The sequence below is a fragment of the Girardinichthys multiradiatus genome, chromosome 2, assembly GCF_021462225.1.
Source record: "Girardinichthys multiradiatus isolate DD_20200921_A chromosome 2, DD_fGirMul_XY1, whole genome shotgun sequence".
NCBI lineage: Eukaryota > Metazoa > Chordata > Actinopteri > Cyprinodontiformes > Goodeidae > Girardinichthys > Girardinichthys multiradiatus.
This window is the reverse complement of record NC_061795.1, coordinates 48,306,723-48,334,264: the sequence shown is the minus strand read 5'-3', so window position 1 is coordinate 48,334,264 and position 27,542 is coordinate 48,306,723. Positions and strand designations below refer to the sequence as shown.

General features: G+C 40.3%; 1 protein-coding gene across 1 annotated transcript in view; it reads right to left on the bottom strand.

The window, feature by feature from the left end:
* mical3a (microtubule associated monooxygenase, calponin and LIM domain containing 3a) overlaps positions 1–27,542 on the bottom strand; it is an 82,463-nt gene that overhangs the window by 48,531 nt on the left and 6,390 nt on the right. The window contains exons 7-27 of the mRNA XM_047387973.1: positions 25,128–25,385; positions 23,240–23,355; positions 22,761–22,887; positions 21,486–21,579; positions 18,804–18,951; positions 16,983–17,179; positions 16,749–16,867; positions 16,574–16,636; positions 16,275–16,451; positions 14,273–14,374; positions 13,936–14,019; positions 11,962–12,072; positions 11,529–11,585; positions 11,329–11,442; positions 11,079–11,183; positions 10,646–10,756; positions 9,450–9,551; positions 6,952–7,065; positions 5,678–5,864; positions 2,867–2,961; positions 2,663–2,756 (exon numbers count right to left, since the gene is read on the bottom strand). Of these exons, the coding sequence (XP_047243929.1) occupies positions 2,663–2,756; positions 2,867–2,961; positions 5,678–5,864; positions 6,952–7,065; positions 9,450–9,551; positions 10,646–10,756; positions 11,079–11,183; positions 11,329–11,442; positions 11,529–11,585; positions 11,962–12,072; positions 13,936–14,019; positions 14,273–14,374; positions 16,275–16,451; positions 16,574–16,636; positions 16,749–16,867; positions 16,983–17,179; positions 18,804–18,951; positions 21,486–21,579; positions 22,761–22,887; positions 23,240–23,355; positions 25,128–25,385 (2,575 nt within the window). The remainder of the gene's footprint in view (positions 1–2,662; positions 2,757–2,866; positions 2,962–5,677; positions 5,865–6,951; positions 7,066–9,449; positions 9,552–10,645; positions 10,757–11,078; positions 11,184–11,328; positions 11,443–11,528; positions 11,586–11,961; positions 12,073–13,935; positions 14,020–14,272; positions 14,375–16,274; positions 16,452–16,573; positions 16,637–16,748; positions 16,868–16,982; positions 17,180–18,803; positions 18,952–21,485; positions 21,580–22,760; positions 22,888–23,239; positions 23,356–25,127; positions 25,386–27,542) is intronic.

The window sequence follows — 27,542 nt, the reverse complement described above, 5'->3', positions numbered from 1 at the left end:
AACAGTGTATAGACTATTTTTATTTAGCTTGATCACAGTATCTGTGATTTTTAATGGCGAACACATGACTTCCTGTTTTCAGAGAGTGTAAATACACAGGACCAGAAAGCTCTATTTCTCTTAGGAACTCTTCAAAAAGGGAAAGACAAGAGAACACGTAGTTCAAATAGAGGAGATGTGCTGAACTTCAGAAATCAGGAAATGGCTACAAATAAATAGCTACTTGTTCAAAACTACAGTCAGAGAAATAATTAAAAGGAATAAAACAGCTGGAACAAACCTGCTGAAGGAGGATTCACATTTATCACTACTCACAGTGAGGAGGATGATAAGGGAGGTAAAAAACAGTCTCCACTCACTGCAGCAAAGAAGGTCACCTTGGGGTCACCAAATCTCTTTTTTAAGTCCGTTACCAGGGGTGCCGATAACTGAGGGACTCTGTATATTTGTATAAGGTGTGTGCATGAAAAATCACTGAATCACATTTGATGTATAACATAATTTAATTTTCTAAAATGTTTTAGAATCTGAACTATATATAAATCACTTAAGTTAATAACATTACTTTATACTTTAAATCTTATACTATATTGAAATGTAATTTAAAAATGCTTTAATGGTTAAATATCAAGTGATTTCTTTATATTGCAACTACAATATTAAATTAAATTACTGTTTATAATATGTTATACAAATTTATTTACAAGCACCTACATTATCTAAATATATCCAAAATGTATGAAATGTGTTCGGTCAATGTTTTTTTCATTGTAACGTTGCTTCATGGTGCAGAAAGTCTAGTCATTTACCCTCAAATGGTTCCACATTTGAAAGAAAAATGCATTTGTGGGTTGGACAGCAGAGCTGAGTATGTAGGTTGCACCCATGAAAGACACAATGCATGTTGCCAGTGTTAACCAGTTTTTGGTGGAGGCACTGTCATGGTGTGGGCCATGGTGTTGCCATCTTTGGAGTCAATTTCAATGAACAGAGATATTGAGATTAGATTCTGCAACCCGTGTCAATCCCATATCTCCACCCTTAGGGGGTGAACTTTAACCTCCAAGATGTCAACACTCGCCTCGAAAGAGCTGGGTTTCTAAGAGACGGAAAGGAAGGAATGGTCTGCCTGCAGTCCTGCCCTCAACCCCGCTGAACCCTTGTGGGGTCCAGCCTGAGCGTGCTTTGTACCAGAGTGCCCGACACAACCACACAGACAACTGCTGGTTGAAGGATCGGATGCTCCCCACATCAGTGTGTGACCGAGCTGGTGATCATGAAGAGAAGGTGCCATAGAGGATTTGGCAAGTTTCTCATGGCCGCAACCCGCAGTTCAACTAAACTCTGAAATGCATTTTCCTTCAAATAAGGTCCCATCTAATAGGAAATGAAGACTTTTAACGGTATATGCTTTATTGTTAAGAAGCCGTTTTACAACAAAGAAAAAATGGACCCAACAAAATCTCAGTTCACTAATCTCATCATAACACAAGGTACTGAGTTTGCACAAACCTGAACAATACTTGTTTTAATATTTTCAGTAAAGTGTACATATTTTAGCTGCAACTAGTTTTAAACATGGTGCTATTTAATATGCAAAACTATTAATGCAGAAATGTTGAAGTGCATTGAGCAAAAACAAGGGGTTTTTAAGAGCAGCCAGGCAGGGGTGAAAGGCTTTGAAAAAACACGAGGACAGAGGGATAAAAATCAGAGGAGAGCCAATCACAGGCACCACTTCAAGCACTAATAAAGCTCTCAGTTTTAAGATGCTCCATTAGGAGGGGGAAAGGTAAAGCTCACAAAAGCACTGATACAGGCTCTTCATTACAGCACAGTGGGAAACTTTAGGTGCAAAACAGCTTACAGAGAAAAGAGAACATCACACAGCAGGCATGAAAGTAAACACATCACACAAGGAGATAGAGCTAAAAAAGGGCAGTCACAGGCTTATAAAAGTTTACAATGACAAAAGAGGGGATCTTAGCTTGGATCTTCATTAAAACAGACAGAAAACCACAACCAGCTCACGGTTTAGGAGTTTTTTAATCAATACTGCCGCAACATCATGTATTAAAAGCCAGAGGTGAAAGCTAAGGAAGAGTCATGTTAAAGCTAAGTACTGCTGAAGAGCTGATCAGCAGAAACTCTGATGAGCTCATCTGAATTTCCAAGCCAAGAAAAAAAAGAAAGAGATTCATGATGCACCCTTTATTTCTAAAATGATACTGCCAGACCTCTACCTAACTTCCTCTGCCAATTACAAATCCTAAACTGGCAAAGGGAGACGTGGATGATTCATCTTCAGGAAATAAATTAATCACAGAGAAGAAATCAAAAACTCAATATGAACACATCCACTTCAGTTAGTAATCTTACATCTACAGTCTCCTTTACATTAGTTAGCAGAGACTAGAACAGAGGGAGGAAAAATCAAATCAAATGAAGGTTTCATGCTAGAGAAGGTTCAGGAGGACGTTGACAGTGAAACAGCAGAGGAGGTAGATGCAGTAGGTGTAAAGAAAGGGAGAAACTAAGGGGTTGTGTGCCACCTGGTGGCAAGTCCAGGAGAGCGTGCGGCGTAGGGTGCGCAGAGGGACTCCCGCCCCCACGGCCAGACGGGAGGACACAGCCACCACATCTACAGATGAAAATCTGGTACCTGAGGGATGGATCTCAGCTGAGGGAGCTCCCGTTGCCACCACCCTGCCAGGGGCATCCACAGTTGATGTGGGAGTTTGAGGCGTCTGGTTTTCCTGTGATCCAGAGAACATGTGATTCATTCAAACCACAGTATAAAAACTGACTTACTTTATAAGAAAGACTGCAGTAAAATATGTTTAAAAAATGAAAGAAAAAGAGGCACCTTAGTTGTGACTGGAGCGGAAGAAGGAGCAGGCCTCTTCCTCTGTGCGTACCCAGACAGACGGTAGCAGTAGTGAGGCTTGCAGTAAAACTTTCCTTTAAGAAAAAGAAAAATTAAGTTAAACAAATATAAAAGTGAACATAAAATATGATGTAATTTCTACATATGTCACCAAACAGACATGCTCTGCAGAGGACAGACTTTTTGAGGAAATTAAAATAAAAAGAGAACTCCTTTGTGTTTCAGCTCAGACCCTCAGTGGGCTGCGGTCCTACGGTAAACACTGAGAAACAGCCACTCTGTCTCACTGAACAATCTGGAGTCTGTCCTCCAGCATAATGGATACCTCGCAGTGAGAACAACTCCTGAATCACAGGACGAGCAGGTACAGGGTTAGAGCACCAATTATAATAACTCACAACCAAAATACTGACAGAAAACACCCTAAATGTCTTCAGGTTTCTGCTGTTTCCTTTTGTAACAGAGATAAATTGGTGGCGTCTACAGCAGCTCACGGAAATGTACACACACCTGTTAAAATAAATTCAGTTACCTAAAAAAAACATCTTCTACCTTTAATGTGACATTTCTGTAAAATTCAAGTAAAAATTAAAAAATGTTAGAAAAAAATGGAAAAAAAGACAATGACCTGCTTAATATAACACTTATGATGTGCCAAACACACCTTATGGACCTACAGCCCAAAGTTCAAGTTTTGTTTCATCCAAGCAAAACACAAATTTGGTTAAATAAGTTGAACAATTCAATTCAATTCAGTTTATTTATATAGCGCCAATTCACAACACATGTCGTCTCAAGGTTCTTCACAACAGTCAGGTTCATACATTCCAATTAATCGTAACCATTGAACAGTGCAGTCAGATTCAGTTATTTATTCAAATTGGATAAAAAGTTTTTCTATCTAAGGAAACCCTGCAGATTGCATCCAGTCAGTGACTTGCAGCATTCACTCCTCCTGGATGAGCATGTAGAGACAGTGGACAGTCACTGGGGTTGACTTTGCAGCAATCCCTCATACTGAGCATGCATGTAGCGACAGTGGAGAGGAAAAACTCCCTTTTAACAGGAAGACACCTCCAGCAGAACCAGAACCAGGCTCAGTGTGAGCGGCCATCTGCCACGACCGACTGGGGGTTTGAGAGAACAGAGCAGAGACACAAAGAGAACAAAGAAGCACTGATCCAGGAGTACTTTCTGTGGGAAGGAAAAGTAAATGTTAATGGATGTAGCTCCTTTAGTCGTTTCATCTAGAAAGAAAGAACAGATAAACTCTGAGCCAGTTTTCAAGGTTAGAGTCTGAAAGAGAGCACATAGAGTTAGTTACAGTAGAAGCTCAGTCAGTAGCTATGTCTAGGAGAGAGAAAGGGTTAAACACTGAAAGACAGGGCCATGTGGATCATCGGTAGAGGGTGAGCATTAAGTTGTTGCCAGCAGAAGCATGATGCCCCTCTCCAGAAAGGTGTCACAGGTAGATAAGGGTCAGGCCAGGTGTAGCTTCTAGGAAGAGAAAAGAGAGAACAAAGTTAAAAGCTGAAATAACAGCAAATAATGCAAAATTGGAGAGTAGTGTGAGAATGTAGCGAAGAGGGTGAAAGTGGTCATTATGTCCTCCAGCAGCCTAAGCCTATAGCAGCATAACTACAAAGATAGTTCAGGATAAATTAAGCCACTCTAATTATAAGCTTTATCAAAAAGGAAAGTTTTAAGCCTAGCCTTAAAAGTAGACAGGGTGTCTGCCTCACGGACTAAAACTGGGAGCTGGTTCCACAGGAGAGGAGCCTGATAACTAAAGGATCTTCCTCCCATTCTACTTCTAGAGACTCTAGGAACCACCAGTAAACCTGCAGTCTGAGAACAAAGTGCTCTGTTAGGAACATATGGACCAATCAGATCTCTGATGTATGATGGAGCTAGATCATTAAGGGCTTTATATGTGAGGAGGAGAATTTTAAATTCTATTCTGGATTTAACAGGGAGCCAATGAAGGGAAGCTAAAATAGGAGAAATATGATCTCTCTTTTTAATTTTCATCAGAACTCTTCCTGCAGCATTTTGTGTTGCAGCACAGTGGAACAGTACAGAATAAAAGTCACATATGAAGAGAAATATTCGTCAGTTTTATCCTTTATATATCAAGAACCTGGTCTTCTCACAGGGGTGTGAACACTATGAGATGCTTTTAAACCATTTGTCTGTGTTGTTCAACACTGCCACTGGAGGGCAGCAGAGTTATGCTATTTCCAATCCTGTAACAACAGCAGTTTATCTTCCCTTCCAGTTGTTCTGTTCAGGCAATAAAATGTCATTTTATTTCGTCCTGTAGCTGACAGATTCAAAACAATAACTGCATGTTGGATTACAGGTTATCACAGCTGGGCCAAGATCATTTGGGGCCTGAAGCAGAATTTAATTTTGGAGCTCATTTCCAGTAAGGCCATCACCAAAACACCAACAGTTATTGACCATATGACATCAAACTTTCAGCGCCTTTCTACTTTTACACTTTTCTTTTAACATATTTCTTGGTTTCAGTGATTAAATGACTGTAACTGTCATGCGTTACATGCCTAAACACAATTTCAAAGGAAAAGTTGTACAACTTATGATATATGGACTTTAAATGGCTGCTCTTTGATAATCAAAACTACAAATCTAAAATCTTGGGATCTATATTCGGTGCTAGAAGTCTGGCACACTTGGGGAGCCTAAGTTGCAGCTTATATTGCATATGCCTTGGGCTGGGTGTGACTCCAATATATTAGCCTAATGTCACTCTAGCGTTGGCCTTACCGTCCTCAGCATCAAATGCATAAGAAGAAAGTCGCAGTGTTGTTCCACAGTAGTCACACTTGAAGCAGCTGCGATGGAAGAACTTCCCCTCTGCACTTAGCCTCTCCATGACGTAGACACGCTTCTGACAGAAGAAGCACACGTCGCTGCCTCCGATGTTGACGGGGAACTCTTTTCTGAGAGAACCCTGCAGGGGGGAAAAACTGGAATTAGCATTTAGATAAAAATACGGAAAACACTGAGAAGGAGCGTCAGCAAAGGGAAGGCTATTATGGGATTTAGACCTTTTTGGACAGTCTCTAAGATTTCACATCCTTTCTAATTAAAAACAAAAAGCAGAAAATTATCATTATATATCCAAACTGTGGGTCAAAGTTTAGAAATGTTGGACCATTTGTACACCACTATGCCTTCTGGTGTCATCAGCCATTTTGTACCCCAGGATAGTCTGCTACTACAACTCCCACCATGCATCGCGACAACGATTGACCGCTTCTGGGAGTTAACTGGGGACGCGCAAACCTGAGCGCAGGTGCACTGTAAAATTGAACTGCTATAATAACCACATGGAGAAACTCGACCATTTTCTTTGTCTTCACCTTGGTGTTCTTCCACTGGTTGCCGAAAAGTTTATAATCCTTTGTGTATGCTGAGCTTACAACTTTGGGGGTTTTATGACTGCTTGTGTTCCACTGAGCTACACACTTGATGCTGTTTTATCTTGTTTAGTTATTATTTTACCCCTTTTGTGTAGAACTTTGCATGCTTGATTAGGTGAAGATTATTGAACCAGAATAGCGAGGTGTATCAGGGCTGCTGATTTAATAAATGTCACGTGGATAAAGAGAAAGCGTTTGTGTTTATTTTGAGCAAGAGTGATTTGTCTGTCAAAATAAGGTCAAAGTTCCTCACGTTTCAGCAGAAACGGTTCACTAAACAGTGACATCTAGTAATAGTTATCAATTATTACTGAGAATTTAATAATTGTTATTATCAAGGGTTTTTGAGCCACAATTACAACATCAGAGGACATGTCTGATCTCGATTGGTAAGTAAAGATTTTTGGTTAAGAAATTAATGTTTCTCAAATTATGATTGTAAATTATAATTCTTGATAAATATTAATTAATCGATTATCATAATCCTTACATGATACACTCAATCCACAGCTGAAAACTGTATTTGATGGGTCACTTCATTAACAACAAAGAATTCTCCACAACACAATGTCGGGCGCTGCGGCATGCTTTCTACCCTACAGACAACATGCTTACCAAATCCCCCTTTTCAGGTACATGGGTGGGTTTGGACTCTTCCTGAGACAGAAGCTGGCTGGCTATCTGCTCAGCCAGTGTGCTAACTCCCCCCGTGTACATCCTCACAATGTGCTATCAACAGCATGAGAGACAAGGGAGGAAAGTGAAGAAACATTAAAAATGATGGAAGAAATGGACATGGAGAACAAAGGAAAGAGGTGTGTGTACAAGCAGGGGGAAAAACGGAGTTTTGCACATGACAAAGCAGCATTTCCTTGCTTGACTGATCAAGCATTCAGAAGCACTCCAGTCGCCTCACTTAAAAAGCTGCAAACAAAACACGGCTCATAAAAACAACCCAAAACCAAACAGAACTTCTGCACTCAGTCTAACAAATATGGAACTATTTCAATAAAATAAAATGTCAATAAAATGAATTTATTTCAATTCAAAAAGCTGAGACTCATTCAGATTCATTACACACAGAATGACACATTTGAAGTACATACTTCTGTAAATTTTCATCAATATGGCTTACAGCAAAGAAAATCCCCTAAAGCTTCTCAGACATATTATGGTATAACACACACAACCATGGAGAAGACAGCTGACTTGATAGATGTCCAGCAGCCATCAACACTATCCATAAGTGTAAGCCTCAAAAGGCAACGCTAAAGAAGCTCTGTTCACAGAGTGCTGTATCCATAATTATAGGGAAGTTGAGTGGAAGGAAGAAGTGGGACAGACAAAAGGGACACAAGCAAAAGAGATAATCTCACATTATGGATTACAAAAAAACAATAAAAAGGATCTTAATACAGAAATGTGGACCTACTGGACAGCATGTCCATGCACTTTTAAGTGTCTGCACTATTAATCTTTTGTCTGGCCTCCTTTTTGCATGCATCAATGCAGTGTGGCATGGAGGACATCAGTCTGTGGTTCTCCTAAGGTGTTCAGGAAGCTCATGTTGCTTTAATAGCAGAGCTTCAGCTTATCTGCATCGTTGGTTCTGGTTTCTCTCATCTTCCTCTTGACAACAGCCCATAGTTTCTCTGGGTGATTTAGATCAGGCCAGTTTGCTGGAGTTACAGTGGTGATTAAAGCAGGTATGATCCTTGTTACTTATAACAGTGTGGGCCGATACAAAGTCCTGCTGGAAAATGAAATTAGTATCTCCATAAACGTCGTTATCAGAAGGAAGCACAAAGAGCTCTAACATTTCCTGATCGATGTCTGAACTGACTTTGGACCTGGCAAAACACAGTGGACCAACAGCACCAGATGACATGGCTCCTCAAATCATCACTGTCATCACTGACTGTAGAAACATGTGCCTACCCACACTTCCTCCAGGACCTAGTTACCAAATGGGAGGACCTTGGGCCACTGACAATCCAATTGTTTTTGTCCTTAGCCCAGGTGAGACGCGTCCGACTTCATCTCTGGTTCAGGAATGGATTAGCACAAGGAATCAAACAGTTGAAGCCCATGTCCTCGATATGTCATTGTGGTGGGTCTTGATGCTCTGATAAGTCTCAAAAGGCTGCTTTTGACAAGGTTTGTTGTGCACCACATCTACTAATTTTTCCTTCCACTAAACCTTCCTGTTTCTTAGTCTTAACGGTGTAAATTTCAGAGAAACTGAATTTTGGCCTTTCTTTAGCTATAAAGCATAATCATTTAAATCAGCAGAAGGAAACACTTCAAATAGATCACTCTGTGTCTTTTGGTCTACAGAACATGAGTTTCACAGATGTTAGAAAAATGAACTGCATTAGTATTTAAACAGTGCTTCTTCAAAACACACTGCTCATAGGGATTGCTGCTTCCACATTCATTTCAAGCAGCATTCTTTATTCACACACACACACACACACACTTAATGAATTATCAATTAACAGAAGATGCTGCACAGCATCATCAAAACCAGTAACCAGGTCCTAACTAAAGTTGGCAGTTCATCAGGCTTTGAAATCATCTTTGGTTCAAATCCAGAATTAATCTACACTAGGATTAGATTTGAGACACAATTCGAATCCTTTATAGCATATGAATTTAGGCCGAGTGCTGAATGAGCCAAATTTAAGCCCATAATAACTATCAGTACAGATGAATGGGACACATGCTGTGTTTCCTTCCTGCTGCTCAACTGCAACTTGGCTGCAGTGAGATCTGTGATCATCAACAGGGGAATTACACAAGATTACGTTCACTTCCACCAACTACTGGAAGCAGAACAACAGGGAGGAAAACTGAGTACTTTCAAGGTAATAATATTTAGGAGTTCAGAGTCACAGTTACAGAAAAACACTTTTTTTTTTAGTAACAACAACAACAATCAATATGCAGCAGGTTGCAGCTCAGTTTGTGTTTTTATTTGCCAGCAAGATAAAACCTGCAGTGAGTTTAGTCATGTTAAGCCATTTCTGCGGCTAACTGAGATGATGCATCTTCTTGAAACACCAAACGCAGGTGCAGTGTCAATCCATGCCCTCCAGATGCACCACAGCTACCTGTCTGGAACAGACAAAGGTGGAAGGCGGGGGACCAGGGGGGCTCTGGGCTCGGGCTAGGTGCCATCGCTCCATAAAAAAACGGGACGGCTTTTTCTTAGGCTCAAGAGGGAGAGAGGAAAGGTGAGGAAGGTTTGTATAGGTTTAGTTTATGTGGAAGAAAAGTTATTCAACTCATAATCTAAGATGAACATTTAATATTTCATATTTTAATAATTTTCCTCCATTCTTTATATTAAAAGGAGATATACAAAGATTTGAAAACGTTGAAAAATACTCAGGTGGAAGGCCGATGCCTGGTGTAGCAGCTGAAGTCAAATGTTCTCTCTGTCATTTAGCCCAGAAACTAAGAAAATAATGATGCTGCTACACCTAATTATTCTGTATATACATGCAGAGGGAGCTATTAGAGAGGGAGGTCATAGAGGTAATGCAATCTGCAGAGTTTAACAGATTTGTGGTATTGACAGAATATTAAAAAGTAAAGATCATGGTAAAAAAATGTGATTTCTTATGTGGTAAACTATACCCAAAAGAAAGCTATGGTCACCACAATGGTGTGGCTGCTGACTCCCTGCTCAACGTATCTGTCTTGGCTGTGGCATGTCATCTGTGTCCCTCATGTTTGGGTTGTTCTTTCCCTTAAATCCAAGTTTCCAATAGTGTTACAAACAGACGGATCTGTTTACTTCTATGGAGCTCAGAAGCATAGATGATCTTTGTAACAAAAGTATTCACAACATATTTTTTCTGTCTCCTCAATAAGGGGTCACACATTCTTTCCACATTTCCCTGCCAAGAAGGTCTTTTCTCCTCAAGAAAACTATCTCTGGCCTGTCCCCAGACATGGAGAGATTGGCTTTGCAGACGCTTTTAAACATCATCATCCATATATACTTATCTTTCATACTTTTAACATTTTTAGCTTTTCTGCCTTTAACATGTGATGATATATGTGTTTTAATAATTGCTAGAGAGATACGAACGTGCATCTCTCCGCAGTTGACATTTGCTCGAGAGTAACTTGTATTTTGATGCCCTTCTATAGTCACAGGTAAACCTGCACGATTACATGCTTAAATTACTGGAAATAGAGGGATCATTTCCTGCCATTTCTTAAAAATTTGACCAAATATCTATTTTACGAATGCATTTAAACATCTTTTCAGCTATCTGAGTTAAATGCGGAGATTCACCTGTGGCCCAATTCGCTGGCCTTCCAACTGAGACTCAAGTTGTTGGGCTCTTTCCTGAATACTAAGCACATATATAGGCATCTGGTCAGAGTCCAGCAGCCTCACTGGCTCCTGCAGAAAAGTAATTGATTCGGTTACCAACTGGAACTACGAAGACAAACCTTTGTTTGTAAAAGCACCAAAATCAAACATTTTGTTCAAAATGCTTACCTTGTGGTTCAAACAGAGCCTGGTTTGTTTTTAACTTTCCAGACTTCAATTCATGCAAAAATTTAAGGCAGCGTATGTAAACAATAAGTAAAACTAAAGACTACACTTTAAATAAACTCAAAATGTGAAATTTTAATCAAGGCTTTATCTAGGAATACTTGTGCAACTTATTTTTCAGCACCGCAAAAGAGTGAGTCTCAGGCTGCAACAGCAAAACGCTGACCTTTCTGGAATCATCTGGGGAGGACAGAGGTAAAGCTGGACTCGGGTTCAGACTTCGGGAAGCGTACCACTGCTCTAAAAAGAAACGGGACAGCTTTTTCTTAGGCTTCCGGAAGGCAGAGGAAAGTTGAAAGGGGATGTTAGACTTCCAGAGTTAACAGAAACGCTTTTATCTGTGCAACAAATGAGCAATCAGGTAGATAAATATAATAAAAAACTTGCTTTCGAAAATGCCCGAGCATGCTGATCACCTTTGGTGGTTTATCAGCTTTGCCCATAAACTTGGAGATTATGCGGTCTGCCCTTTCTTGTATACCAGGGATGGAAATGGGAGCTGGCTCAGTTGTTTGTAACTGCTTCCCTTCCTGTTAAAGGAGCTCTGTAAGACCTAATGGTTTGTTTGAACATGTTTTATGCAGAATGCTGAACAAATAGAAATGCAGTACTGTACCCTGTGTGTCAAAGGTCTTTCATAGTATTCAAGTTCCTCTTCCTCAGGAGATAAATTCTTCAAAGTAGAAACAATAAGAAATGGGCTTATAAAAATATTTCTCACTATTTTGTTGCAGGCTGTGACTTATAGAGCTGAGGTACAGTATTTACACCCCGCAGCGTGACAACAGGCTGCTCCTCTGGTAATAACATTCACTACCAACTAACTGGGATATGAATAATACTGTGGATCTCTCTACAAAGTCAAGTTGAGGCAAATTATCATTTTCTGCATTCAAACCACTAATTAAGTCTTAGGAAGAGCAGCTGAAATACTTTAGGAGACTGTTGGAAAGGAAAAAGCTGAGAGTAGTCAGAGTAAAGGGAGGTCTGCTGTGGATTTGTAACTACGGGGGTAGACAAACAGAAACAGAGAGCAGACTTTAAGTCACCTCTGAATGAAGACAGAGCGAGGAAGTGGAGAAGGAAGAAGGGAGCAGAATAGTTTTCTTCGGGCAGCTCCGAGAGCCCGAGCTGGACGTTTGATCTGCACTGCTTCTGGCCTTGAAAAGTGAGGGACAGGAACAGCAAATTCAGAAGAGGATCATAACAGAAGAACAAAATGATAAGATGCGCAACAGCTAAATAAAACACAATAAACCAGCTGTCGTGAAAACCAAAAGTCAATTAGAGCATTTAATGGAGTAGAGCTTTTAAACCCGACGGGAAGAGTTATCAAGTTGGTTAGGGGTACGAGTGTGGTGAGCTTTCACTTGAGCTGCAACAATTATAACATCCATAAAAACACAGACCACACACACACACACACACACAGCATGATAAAATAAGCAGACTAATAATCCATCTGATAGATTACAGGTATAATGATGAGCTGATGCTGTAATCCCAGGTGTCAGATCGAGATCCTGCACACTGCATTTCTAATTATCAGTATCCAAGTCCCAACTTAACTCATCTCCCAGTACCTACTGTTGGTATTCTGTCTGTGATTTTCTGTCTGTCTGCATTTTTTTTTTTTTTTATCATGGCCTCTTTTCATGTGTACCTGTATGTGGTGAGTCAGGTGTACCTTTAGAAATATAGGGCCGTCCCGCTGAAACTAAAGTTGAGATCAGTCATCTGTTGCTCTCAGGAAAAACAGATACTGCAGCATCTGAAATGTTACTGGTGAGTGAGCCAATACTGGTGTTATTTACTGCTCTTTAAAGCTTCAGAGTTTTCAGGCAAAGAAACATGGCACTGATTGAGTGTCAGACTGGTACAAAGAAATCAGGCATGGACCGATTACCCCATCATCATACTGTTTCTACAGGTAAAGTCCTTTTAAATGAGATGTGAGAGAAGGTGCAGGAGTGATCTGATATATGGGGCAGGCAGTAATCCAGGGATGCACACTGCTGGTCAGCTGGCTAACAGAGTTATCCTGCACGTTTTGCTTGACCAACTTGACTGTTTGGAAAATATTTTCTATAGCAAAAATAAAGGAGAACTAATCATCAGTCTCATTACAGCATCACTGTTTTATAATTACAGTTGGCAAGCAGCATGTCAGTTAATTAGGCTGGCTACCGGAGCAGATGGCCTGACTAATAAACCAATCTAATGTTATTCTAGAAACGTGCCGAACAGAAAAAAGCATAATATTCTGCACAATTAGCAAAGTAAAACTTCTAAATGTAGAAGTGTTCATTGTGTGACAAAATCAACATTAAAAATAAATAAATGCCAACGGTACCATTTTTATTATTTTTATTTTTAAATTTACAGCACCAGTGGCCTTTAGTTTTCTGAAAGTAGGGAGACAGGAAATAGAGTGGAGAAAGGGGGCAAGATCACCGGACCAGGACCCGAGACAGCCGCGTCGAGGGCTAAGGCCTCGGTACATGGCTCGGCGTCCTCCAACATTGCATCACGAGTCGTGCCCACAGGTACCATTTTTGGGCAATATGGTAATATGTTGTCAGCGTAGTATTTTTACTTAGTTATTTTATCGAGAGGATACTATACCGACCCATATCGGAAATCGTAACGGGCTAAAATCGGTTTTGGCTTTATAAAACCGGTGATTGGAGTGGCTGCAAAAATCATTGATCGGTGCATCAAATATTGATAATAATGTTATAAATGAGAAATGGCACTGCAGAACTGTCCACAGCTGACAAGGATCTACTGACGAAAACAGTATAAACCGTTGCTGTCATTAATCCCAATACAAGTCAAACTGGCGCTGGATGTTTTCTACCTTCATATTTCATGTAAAATGAACCCAGCCAGATGCCGTTGTGTGACTGAAAGCCTTCATTCAACTTCATCTGAACTGTATGTATGTATCTATAATAGCTGAGATCTATGATCTAAGGATGTGAAGAGGTTCCAAGGGTGGGAGAACTACAAACTAACCATACCTGTTCCCCTCTGCTGGGCAGTGTCTGACATTTGACCATTTCTTTGTAGCGAATGCTCAGCTTCTCCTGCTGTTGGGTGCGCCTCTGAACCAGAACAGAACAATCAAGGAGGAGATAGCATGACAGTGCTGCAGATCCATGACACACTCTCTCAAACAAACACACAAAGCAGCACAGCTTCCTCACCGACGGTTAATCAGTTACTCAGTTTTTAGAGGTCATTTATCTAACCAAGCCAACAGATCTGAATCTGCTCAGAGTCTGCAGAGCTCCAAAAGGAACAGGTCAAACCAAAGCAGCCGACACATGGTTATTCTCTAAAGGGGATGAAGTTTACCTTTCTCCATGCTGGGACAGGAGCCATTCGCACTGGCTCATTCACTGGGTTTGATGGTGGGGAAGGGGGTAAAAGGCGGTCCAGATTGGGCAGAGAGTCCCCCTTAATGGTCAGGCAAAGATGACAGTGGCAGAGACCAGTATGAGAGACAGAACAATCATGCAAGGCATCATGGAGTGGTCCACAGAGGGGAGGTGAAGCCAGGTAGAGAACAGACAAAAGAAAGAGAATCACAGATGTGTGGAGAAAAAAGGCTGAAAATTAGGAATTTAAAACAATGATGATGATGATGATGATATCAAGAAGCAAACGAATGTTTTATTTGAATTGATATGATGTCATGCAGAAGGTGAATCTAAAGAAACAGAGGAAAACATATGACCTCGTTCACCATTTATAAATCCTCAAAAACATTTGCAAAAAGTATTTTAATAAAATTCTGAACTGACAGAACTGCCTTTTCTCTTAAGACAAGACTTAAGAGAAAAGGCCTGATTTTAAAATAAAGAATGAAAAATACCATTTGCCACAAAAGAGTTCAGATGTATCAGTAATGATCTCTCTGTGGAAATGTGTCCAGCTCACTGCAACTCCATGAGTGGATCTCGCACTGCGTTTGTACAGTTACTGACCCACTGGTGTGCTTGGAAGTCTTTAATGATCTGGAAACTACTGTTTTGCACACAAGACGCACATGAACAATTGATAAAGCCACGTAATATGCAATTACATGAATGATGCAGAAACTACTTATAACAATACTGGGTTTATTACTACTAGTAGTACTTGTACCATACAGCTGCTGACTACAGTGGAGTTCCCAGCAACAGAGACATCTCAGAGGGAGCTGGCAGACCAAGCCCTGTTAGCTGAGTGGGATGAAGTTGGCATCATGTCAGCTAGGTTTTATCAAATTCCCAAACTATGCAACTAAACAGGCCAACTTTAGTATATATAGTTTGCAGAAAAAAACGGTTTTCCTTATTTAATACAAGTTACTGAGTGCCCACACGGCCATAAAGGCACAACGATAGGATAAATATGTTTCTGTCTCAGGTTGAACACACATCTGTTGCATCATGTATAGTCAGTGTGTCAAGTGAGTGCCTTCCTGTTTCTTGCTGGTTAAACTAATGTTTCAGAGCGTCCTACCAGGCTTCTGGGTGCTTCTGCGTTGACAGCAGGGTAGTCAATAAACTCATGAATAAAGTGTTTAGTGCCTCCGCTTCACTCTCAGCTTTTACCTTTCCCCAGAACATTTTTACATTCCTTTACAATAATTGTGTGCAATCCATGTAAAACCAAATACATTTTTCACAGTTTGTCTAGTATTTGTCTTTAGAGCATCAGCCTCATTATAGAACATATCCAACCTTCTCTTCTTCCTATTCACATCCATATTGTTGCTTAAATGACACTAGAGTCCTGCAAGGAGGAGTCTGGTGTCTCCTCGTGCACAATATTCACATGAATTGGGGTGTGCAAAGAAAAGGTGTTTGGATTAATACAGAAGCAGTTTCATACAATGGGACTTGGTTGTTCTTGTGATGTTTTCTCAATTTAATTGTTCACCAAGTTTCAGGTGGAAATCCTTGCACGTCTTTGGACCTGAGGCCCCAGGAGCTTAAAGGTTCCTTTTCAGAAATGTTTTCCAGAATTTCAATAACCCCACTGTCCCTCACATTACACATGTTGGTCATCAGTACCCAGCAAACCAAAGGACTGTGAATCAGACAGCCCATTCACATCCAGTCGGCACTGCAAGGCCGCCCACATGACCCAGGAACAATTGTCTGCTTGACCGGTCTCAGTATTCTGGACCTCAGCTCATTAATACAGTGGCCTACAGCACATCCACCATCAAACAAGAGGTTCTGTCACAAAGCATCAAAGTCTGCATGCTCCTCTAGCTAAATGTAAATGTGTTCCTTGTTTCTCAACCTGGTGCCCACCACATCCAGCTCTAAAACCAGGAAACAAGTCATGCATATTTCTTGCATACCTGTCTTTTGAGCCCTGTAGTCTGAGCAGGGGCGTTCTCTTCAAACTTGGCAAGCAGCTGGGTGGCCATGACCTTCACTTTATTGTGGTTTCCTGCAGCAGCAGAGTCCATTTTTCTTTCCGACAAGACAGCAGGGACAGACGGTCTTTCTTCACGATAGGTCCTGGATGCATCCTCCTTTGAGGAAACAAAAAACAGGTTTTTTTTACCGTCTGCAGCAGTCAAATGAGAATAATTAGTTTATTCTAGATAGATGAACTGAAATAATAGTCACAAGCTTTTCTGTCAGTACTACTCACATCTTCAGACTGACTGGTTTTTCTTCTTTTGCCCAAACCATCCACATCCTTCTCTTTTTTGTCCTGTTACCAAAATGCTAGGTGTTATTTTGACCTGAATATTAAGTTTAAAAATGAGATGAGGGAAAAAAAAAAGTAGCTCAAGTTGTTGCAAGTTAGATTTTTTGTTTCTTACCTTGGGGTTTCGTTTCCTGGAGATCGCTATGCTCTGCCCCAGCTTGCTGAGGAAGGAGATGGGAGACTTTGTACTGGCAATCAGGGCAGCTTTCTCCTCTGGACTCAAGTTGAGGTTATCTGAACAAATTTAAATGCATAAAAAGGTCTCATTAGAAAATATGGCAGCTTTCAAAACGCAAAAAAAGAAGTCCATCAGAAATACAAAAGCCCCCTTTGTTTTATTGCTACTCACCTCCAGGTGGCACTATGTCCCTAAACATCTCATAAAACTGACTGAGGTACATGACCATGGAGAGTTTGTCTGGCTCCACCACAGAAGACATCTCCTTGCCAGTCATGCATGGCGATATGCCAAATTCCTTCTCTGCCACGTCGAACGCCAGCTGGTTGTTCCTCTCGTGGTTCTCCTCATCCAGACATTCAAAATCACTGAAGAGACAAACCAAATCAGAAATCAGAAGACAAAGTGAGAAGAAACTACGATCAGTTCTTTAGAGAGCTATTTTCACATACTGACATCTAGTTTGTTTGTTTTTTAATCTCGGGAACAGAAAGATGTTTAATTGCACATAAACAGCAAAAAACAACCTGATTTTACTTATTTAAGCATATAAATAAACACAAATGTATTTTCTACCCGAGGAAGAAAATAAGACACTCTACCGCCTAACAGCTAGTTTTTAGCCCCTTTGGCTGAACTAACATCAGTGAGAAGCTTCTTGAATCCATTTACCATCTCTCACATCAGTCTTGCACCAATCTTCACTTTCAGCTGTGAGGTGATTCAAGACTTTTTTCAGCCAACAGCCTCTCAATGTTATCTGGGCTTTGACTAGGCCCGGGAGTTTCAGCTTTAGTTTTTTACAGATGATAAATATTAAGCATTTTCTAAACATCATGTAAGACTAGACTGAACAAAAGCAGGACTCAGTTCAGTGAAGCGTGATTCTCCAAAGGAAAAATAATCTATTTCTACTGAACCCGATAAAACCCTCAATAGCTATGTACTAATGGAGACACTTCCATATAGATTTGAAACAGAAGTTGACAGAAAGTTTCTCCAACAAACCAGACCCTTAACTTTTCATCTGGATGAGGTGCCAGGGAGTCTGGGTTAATAGAACCACTAACACTGAGCATTTCTGCACAGCAAGCTACTGTATACTTTGTGGAAAAGCCTTACTGTAAATGTCGTCATACTTCAGCTGAAAATACTCTTAACATGCCTCATCGATACATCTCAGTTACTACATTCAGTCCATTTAAAACCATAAGCATCAAAATATCACATCAGAGACTGATTGAAACCTCCAACTGAACCCTCTTTAACATCTATCTTACACATGTGAATGCATGAACGCAGTTTTGTTGAACCTCCACTTATGACTCAGTCTCTGTTCCTCCCATCATCTGGCCAATCAGAGGCAGCTGAGCACAACTGCTGCATTACTCTGTAAAGGTCAGATAGGACACAGGCACTAAGAGCTCATAATGTTAATTGCAACATAACCTCCAGAGGTTAATAAACTCCATTAGACACAGCGGATGGAAACTGCACTGTTTAGTGTGTGCAATGATAAGGGGAGTGTTTACACAACGACTTGTAGATGTGTGATGCAGAGGAAGGTTCCCATAACGGACCCGACGGAACTTCATTAACTGGTTATCATCACCTTATTTACAGTGATGCAAGGTCCACCTTTTATTTCATTCCCAGATTATCAAGTTATCCTAAATATGAATAATGTACTCAGTCCTGAAGTAATTCAAAACTGAATTTCACATCCTTGATCCCAATAAACAAGAACTGTTCAAACTGGGAGTGCATCAAAATCAAGACTCATACTTCAAAGACGTGACACGACTAGAAGTTCCAGGTGCTCTTTCAATTCCTCATGTTTAGACATCGTACCACATTATACCAGCATACATACATGACAAGACTGTATCTAATTTTGCAACAGTACTGCAACTAGAAAAGAAATCTACCATTTTTATTCAGCACTCCTGCGTTAAACTTTGGACTCTGCAGGCTCTGATTCCTGTTACTCACATCAGATCTGGTCTGTATCTGTGAATGAGGGCACATAGTGCCAAGCCGCTCTTCCATGACATGGTGAGGTCGGTTACGCTGACGTTCCTGTATCCTTCCGTCTGTCTCTGGCACCAGTTGAGCAGTTTACTGGATCGAGCAATGGATTCTGTCGGGAACAGCAGCAGACACAAAAATAACTAAATAAAATGCTGAAGCTAAAGTAGCAGGTTGAACTGATCAGCAGGATTAAAGATTACAAGCAATGAAATTAGCACAACATTGCTGTTACTGGACAAAATCATATTTATTCTGTCATCTGTGACCTTAAAAGTAGTGTTAGTATCATTCTCAAGGAACAAAAGACGACCAACTCTGATTTAAAACATCTCACTGATATAAGGGGAAAATGGATGCAAACAAGAAGTTAGAGGGTGCAGAACTAACAAAAAACCTTTAAATCAAGCTATTGAATAAATCCAGGAAGATCAGATGGCAGCATATCTGTCTGGGTTAGTACATGGAAAGGAAAGGGATGCAGCTCGTCCACAAAGTTCTGACATTCCACAATTATCTTCATGTTTTTTCTTTAGGGATACAAAGCAGGTAGGATTTAACTGTTAAAACTATCAGAAAACCCTGAGGAGCAACACCATGCATTTGGACTTTGTGTTACCTTGAAACTGCTTGTCAAGCAGGTAATTGTCTGGAGTGAAAATACATTAATTTATTATTACATTAAAACAAATGCTAGACTGATCAAACAGCTCATTAAAAAGAGACTTTTGGCCTCAACAGAGTCAACCTAATACCATCGTTCACAGTTAATTAGCTTTATTGTTTTCCTGGGGTTTGGTTAGAGGATTATATTAGTATCAGGAAGGAAATTAGCACTGTGAGTACAGCGCCACCTACAGTTATTAACACTCCTAGTAAAAATGTGGACATTGTGATTCACTTCAGAAAGTTAAACTCATATTACATAGATTCATTAAGCAAAGTGGGAAATCTTTCAAGCCTTAAATTCTTGTAATTTTGATTTAAATTCAGTGTCTCAAATAATTAGAATGTTGTGAAAAAGTTAAATATTGGAAACTCATGCTGTCACACCCAACTCAGCTAATCAACTGAAAACACCTGCAAAGGTTGCCTGAGCTAAATGGTCTCAGTCTGGATTAGTAAGCGACACAATCATGGGGGAGACTGCTGACTGGACAGATGTACAGAAGACAGTCAATGACAGCCTCCACAAGCAGAGGAAGCCACAAAAGGTCATTGCTAAAGAAGCTGGTTCTTTACAGAGTGCTGTAACCAAGCATTTTCATAGAAAGTTGAGTAAAAGGAAAGTGTGGTAGGAAAAGATGCACCAGCAACAGGGAACACCGCAGAATTTGGGGGAGCTTCACAAGGAATAGACTGAGGCTGGAGTCAGCATCAAGATCCACTACGTTCAGATGAATCCTACACCGGGCCTACAAGCGTCTTACCTGGGCTGAGGAGAAACAGAACTGGACAGCCATCTAACAGGACATTTTAGAGCACTTCATGCGTCCTTCTGCTAACAAGCTTTATGGAAGTGCTGATATCATTTTCCAGAAGGACTACTGGGCCACACTACCAAAGGTACCAAGAGCTGGTCCAATGACCACGGTGGTACCTGTTCTTGGTTGACCAGCAAACTGGCTTGACCTGAACTCCACAGAGAATATATGGAGTATCGTCAAGAGGAAGATGAGAGACACCAGAACCAACAATGCAGATGACCTGAAGGCCGCTATCTAAGCAACACGGGCTTCCTGAACACCTCAGCAGAACCACAGGCTGATCTCCATGTCATGCCACGCCACATTGATGCAGTAATTCATGCAAAAATAGCCCCAACCAAGTATTGAGTGCATAGAAATAAAGAAGCCTCACATTTCTGTTTAAAAGATCCTTATTAAATTTGATCTTCTGTGATATTCTTATTTTCTGAGATGGTCAGTTTGGGTTTTCATAATCTATAAGCCAGAATCATCAAAATTACAGGAAAAAAGGCTTGAAATATTTCTCAATGTGTAATATATGTAAAAAAGAATATATATAATGTAATTAATTAGTTTGACTTTTCTTCTAATTTTTGAAGATTTTTTACAGGGGCAAAATTAGGATTATGATTTTCTTAGAGCCATTAAAACCCTCGTGTGTGTTTCCTAGAAGATGACGAATCATGAAACACATTTTATTTTGCTGTTCTGCTTCAAATGACACAAGGCGTCACTTTTACGCTTGATCAGGAAAATGTTTTTAATAAAATTCCACAACCACGTGTTGGATTTCTAACATATGTCTTCTATATTTATCTATAACAATCTAATGCACATTGTTTGACTTTGTATTCAATCTACACCTGCTGCTTCAAATAATCAGTGTAGTTTATTATTGCTGAGAAATGGCAACTTTCATTGCAAGCCCTACTAAAACCATGTCCTCACTTCTGAATGTCAACTTCGATCTGCTTCTCTTGAAAAAAATCATCTTTCTCTTGAAAGAAGAATCTATTCAAGGTTGTTTGCATTATGGGTGGTAATAAATATGGAGGGTGCTGTACAGAAGAGTTTTTTTGGTTTGTTTCCCTCTGACATTCAGCCTGATCAGGCTTTAGGTTGGAAACCAGGATATGGGTCATATGGTTCAGAAAAATGAAAGAAATAAAATACAAACCATTCCTAGCTAACTTTGGCGTTGACGAGTTGATCACATTTTCAATTTCAATCCGAATTTCTTTGCCCTCTCCGGTGTCAAAGAGGTGTCGCACCTGCAAAAGAACATCATTACATATTGGACCCAGGCTGATATTCTTACAGAGCCTGCAGAACCGCTCCTCATTATGTCACATTACAACCACACACTTCAATGTATTTTTATTTGGATTTTATGTGATGGACCCAAACAAAGCAGTGCGTAATGGTGAGGCGAAAGGAAATGTGTGGTTTTTTTTCACACAAGTAAAAAGTGTGGTTCACATTTATATTCAGCCCGTCAAGATTCAGTACTTTGCAGATTTTTTCAACCATCACAGCTGCAGGTCTTTTGGGGTTTGACTCTACCAGCTTTCCACATATAGAGACTAAAACTTTTGCCCATTCTGCCTTGCAAAATAGTTTAAGTTCAGACAGATTGGATGGAGAGTGTCTGAGAAAATCTGTTTTGAAGTCCTCCAGTCATTTTCTGTTGAATTCAAGTCTGGATTTTGACTGGGTCATTCTAAACACATGAATATTCATTGATCTAAACCATCCAACTCTAACTTGCTCCTTGACCCCTGCTGAAGAAAAGCATCTCCACAGCATGATGCTGCCACCACCCTGTATCACTATGGGGAATGGTGTGTTGATTAGAGATTAAAGTAAACTTTATTATCTACAAGAGACAATGTGTCAGCAGAGAACAAATACATGAAGAAAACAAAGGAACGACTACAGTACAAACATAGTATTTAGGGCCTCTACAGTTAGTATTGGGCAAATCAGATCAAGTTATTGATAACGTTCATACCAACAGCTACCTATTCGTTTTGCAGTGAGGGTTAAGTGTGAAGTGCAGTGCTAGTTTTCCAACACAAATAGTGTGATGCATGAATGACAAACAGTTCAAGTCTATTCTGAGATCAAATTATACACAACTGAATGACTAAAGGCAATTGATTGAGCTGGATTTTAGTGTGGGGAAAGAGAAAACATCTATTTTTCTACTACGACTATGAGCTGCTTTGTTTTGGACAATCACATTAAATCCTGGTGAAGAACATTTCATTCTGTGGGTGTAACTTGGCAACATGTGGGAAGCTTCTAGGATCATTAATAATTAGAAACCACTGTAGGGCATCATACCTAAAACATCATGAGACAAGTTTTGTTTCCAAGCTTAAGAGCTGATTTTATGCCTAAAAGGAAAACCCAAAATTAGCCTCATAGGTTCTAAACACTCAATACTCACCTGACTGGGCCTGAGGAAGTTAAGGTTAATGTTGGGGTAACGTGTAGTCGGGTCCACGCTGTACTGACTGAAGTTCTTACTGACATTTTCTGGCGTGGTCTGAGGCAGAAGTCGGTATATGCTCTCCCTGAAGCACAGAGCAACAGACTGAAATATTCTTCATTAAACTGGACACGCTGATCACAGTCCATTATCAAACCATTAAAGCAAAGCAAAGATAGATGCTCTCTCATGGACTGGATGGAGTCACATTCCATCCAGGCCATGAGAGCTTCTTATCCCATTAGTACATGGAGAGGTGGGACTGAAGCTTTAAATCACATATGGCTACAATTCCAAGTAAAGCACTTAGAGATAAATGGGTGTATCTGAAGAGGCAGATGGGGATGTGTGTGACTGGTTGTGGATCAGCATGTAAATGTGAATGCAAGAACAGCGTGAATTTTGGCACATGTGTATCAGTGTTTCCACATCCACACCTCTCTGCCAGAACCTCCAGAGGAGTTTTTCCCTGCGCCCAGCTCCTCACCATCCAGCCGGAGTCCATGGCTGCCAGGAAACCTCGGGCGATGCCGGTGCCCATGGGCCAGAAAGGCTGCGAAGAAAAGTGTTCATTCATTTACCAAATATGATCACACCAGAGGAGACGATGTTAAAAGAACAACCATTGGAGGATACAGTGCCTTGCAAAAGTACTCGGCCCCCTTGAACTTTTCAACTTCTTGCCACATTTCAGGCTTCAAACATAAAGATATAAAATTCTAGTTTTTTGTGAAGAATCAACAACAAGTGGGACACAATCGTGAAGTGGAATGAAATTTATTGGATGTGTCAAACTTTTTTAACAAATAAAAAACTGAAAAGTGGGGAGTTCAATATTATTTGGCCCCTTTACTTTCAGTGCAGCAAACTCACTCCAGAAGTTCAGTGAGGATCTCTGAATGATCTAATGTTGTCCCAAATGACTGATGATGATAAATAGAATCCACCTGTGTGTAATCAAGTCTCCGTATAAATGCACCTGCTCTGTGATAGTCTCAGGGTTCTGTTCAAAGCGCAGAGAGCATCATGAAGACCAAGGAACACACCAGGCAGGTCCGAGATACTGTTGTGGAGAAGTTTAAAGCCGGATTTGGATACAAAAAGATTTCCCAAGCTTTAAACATCCCAAGGAGCACTGTGCAAGCAATCATATTGAAATGGAAGGAGTATCAGAACACTGCAAATCTACCAAGACCCGGCCGTCCCTCTAAACTTTCATCTCGAACAAGGAGAAGACTGATCAGATATGCAGCCAAGAGGCCTATGATCACTCTGGATGAACTGCAGAGATCTACAGCTGAGGTGGGAGAGTCTGTCCATAGGACAACAATCAGTCGTACACTGCACAAATCTGGCCTTTATGGAAGAGTGGCAAGAAGAAAGCCATTTCTCAAAGATATCCATAAAAAGTCTCGTTTAAAGTTTGCCACAAGCCACCTGGGAGACACACCAAACATGAGGAAGAAGGTGCTCTGGTCAGATGAAACCAAAATTGAACTGTTTGGTCACAATGCAAAACGATATGTTTGGTGTAAAAGCAACACAGTTTATCACCCTGAACACACCATCCCCACTGTCAAACATGGTGGTGGCAGCATCATGGTTTGGGCCGGCTTTTCATCACCAGGGACAGAGAAGATGGTCAAAATTGATGGGAAGATGGATGGGGCCAAATACAGGACCATTCTGGAAGAAAACCTGTTGGAGTCTGCAAGAGACCTGAGACTGACGGAGATTTATCTTCCAACAAGACAATGATCCAAAACATGAAGCCAAATCTACAATGGAATGGTTCACAAATAAATGTATCCAGGTGTTGGAATGGCCAAGTCAAAGTCCAGACCTGAATCCAATCAAGAATCTGTGGAAAGAACTGAAGACTGCTGTTCATGAACGCTCTCCATCCAACCTTAATGAGCTCCAGCTGTTTTGCAAGGAAGAATGGGCAAGAATTTCAGTCTCTCGATGTGAAAACTGATAGAGACAAACCCCAAGAGACTTGCAGCTGTAATTACAGCAAAGGGTGGAGCTACAAAGTATTAACGCAAGGGGGCTGAATAATATTGCACGCCCTACTTTTCAGTTTTTTATTTGTTAAAAACATTTGACACTTCCAATAAATTTCATTCCACTTCATGATTGTGTCCCACTTGTTGTTGATTCTTCACAAAAAATTAGAATTTTATATCTTTATGTTTGAAGCCTGAAATGTGGCAAGAGGTTGAAAAGTTCAAGGGGGCTGAATACTTTCACAAGACACTGTAAATGCTAGTTTAAAATTTCACCAGTTCAACAAAAGAAAATCTGTCCTAAAATAACTCTCACCTCTAAAAGACTGTCGCCCACGAGCGCCACCAGCAGCTTGTGGCCATGGCGCTGGCGCACCATGGCGGCATTCTCCGTGGCGTACATGCAGGTGAAGTCGAACATGGCTACATCAGGCTGGCCATAATGGTTGATGGCAAAGTCCAGTGTGGGCAGCTGGTGATTGGTGGAGAAGTCTGCAGCCTCACACGCATAAGACAGCAAGGCAGCCTGGTCGACATTAGCCCTGGACAGGAGAAGCTCAGTGTCTGCATAATCCTGCAGGAAAAATGCCCAAAACAGAAAATGGCAGTTTAACAAAAGCAGATGCATTCATAGAGGTGTGAAGATTCAGAAGCAATTAAAGCAACATAGCAGAGGGGGTAGCAACCACTTCATATTTACATGAAGCTAATGTGAGTTAAAGCCAAAGCCCTGATGTTATCTAGGGCAACTTTAATGTAAGTTTAATACAATTTCAATCATCATTTATGCAGCTTTAAATTTTAGTTTCTGATAGCTGCAGACAGTCTGATATTAGCTTGTTGTCTGGACATAAGATAATATGCAATAACAGCCAATGGCTAGCTAACAGTGACCAAAATGCCACATTTGGTTGTTTTTAAAACTCACACTGCTTCCGTTTCTTTGGTGGCAACTTCAACTCTAGGTCACTATTGAGAATGATCAGATGGGATTCAATTACAAAACCAGCAATTTGCACTATTTAAGCCCTGTCAGCATCAAGTTATTGGCCCTATAGTTATTGTAGGGGAAAAGTGTTCAACAGGAGAGGGAAGCTGCAATCACTCTGTCCTTATGATTGAATTAGAAGAGAACAACAGTTGCTTCTAAAGGGAGTGGAGCTTGAAATCATCCTTTCACCGTCATCCGTGGTTAGTTTCAAGAAAAAAGCCCGCTATCATCATTACTTCCACCGGCGTCACAGGTGGGAATATCGCTGCTTTTAAACTGCATCAAAATCAACAAGAACTTCAAGAAGACAGGTATATTTGCTGCGAAGGTCCACCCAAGAAAGTCCAGTAGGAGCCAGGAGTGTCTTCTAAAGAGGGTTCCTCTAAACGATTAGGTTGCCAGCAGAGCAGAGCTTGCTCAACAACAGGACATGGACACCACTACCACAATCTCAGATAATATTCCAGCCGAAACTATTTTAACTAGAGAGGCAACTATGACAATACACCATCTTTTTGTAATAAATGTCTAAAGTCTTGCAATAATTAAACAGTTAAAATAATCCAGAAATGAAAGGATGCAGGAACTAATGAATAAAATATACAGTCTGAATATGAATGATGATCTTAAAATGAATGGAACAAGAGCAGCCAGAGAGCACATCAAATATTGAATTTTATTCAAGAAAAAACTTATTGGGTTTCATCTGTACTCATTTAGCAGCTTGGTTTGGTGATTATTATCTAACTGTGGTTACACGCAGACTAAAGTCAATAATCACATACTTTCACCTGTGCTTTGGTGGCAAAACCTGAACTAGACAAGTGATTTTCCAGCAGCCTGTAAGCACTGATCACCGACATGCTTTCAAAATGACACGGTTTCACAGAGGCCGACCCAATCTTCCATCAGTCTGAAGGGTTCTGCTATAGCTCTGTTTCTGGTGGTTGAAGGAACGGTGGAGCAGTGGAACATATGAAGTAGTATTTTTTAAGTGTGCCGGCCTTGAGCACCACTGTTCTCGTAACTTTTCCATCCTTCCTCTTCTGCTTTTCCTCCGGTTCAGAGAGTGATTGGATCTGTCAAGATGGTCAAAGAATTTCCAGCTTCATTTAAAATGACCCTGGTTTACACTTCTCCACTGTCTCCAGGACCTGTTTGCTGTGTTCCTTGGTATTTATGATGCTGTTGTTTTCTCTAACAAACCTCTGAGGCCTTCACAGAAGGGGTGGGTGATATGAACTATTTATCGTGGTAACAATAAAACTGATGATAAAGAACTTTTTACAACTTGTTTTTAGTTCGTTGTAGATAATAAAATGGCTGCGACTACATGTTTCTGCATTTAATCATATTTTCAAATTTACTGATATTCATTGATTTTCTAATGGAATTAACAGTGGAGAAAATAGTAAAAACAACTATTTTTAGGATTTTCAAACATTATTAAATGAAATGTATTATTGTCACAATAAATCAAATTTTTAATAATCATAAAAACATTTTTACGATAATGATAAAACCATAAATGCCCAGCCCTACTTCACAGAACAGCTGGATCTATGATGAAGTTAAACAAACACAGCTGGACTCCATTTACTCTATTTAGGTGACCTTTGGTTGCAAAAGGTGTTTATCTATGGGTATCATCAGCTTAAAGTGTGGAAATCACAATAAAACACAGTGAAGTTTGTGATTCTAATGTGACAAAATGTGAAAATGTATGAATGTGTGGATACT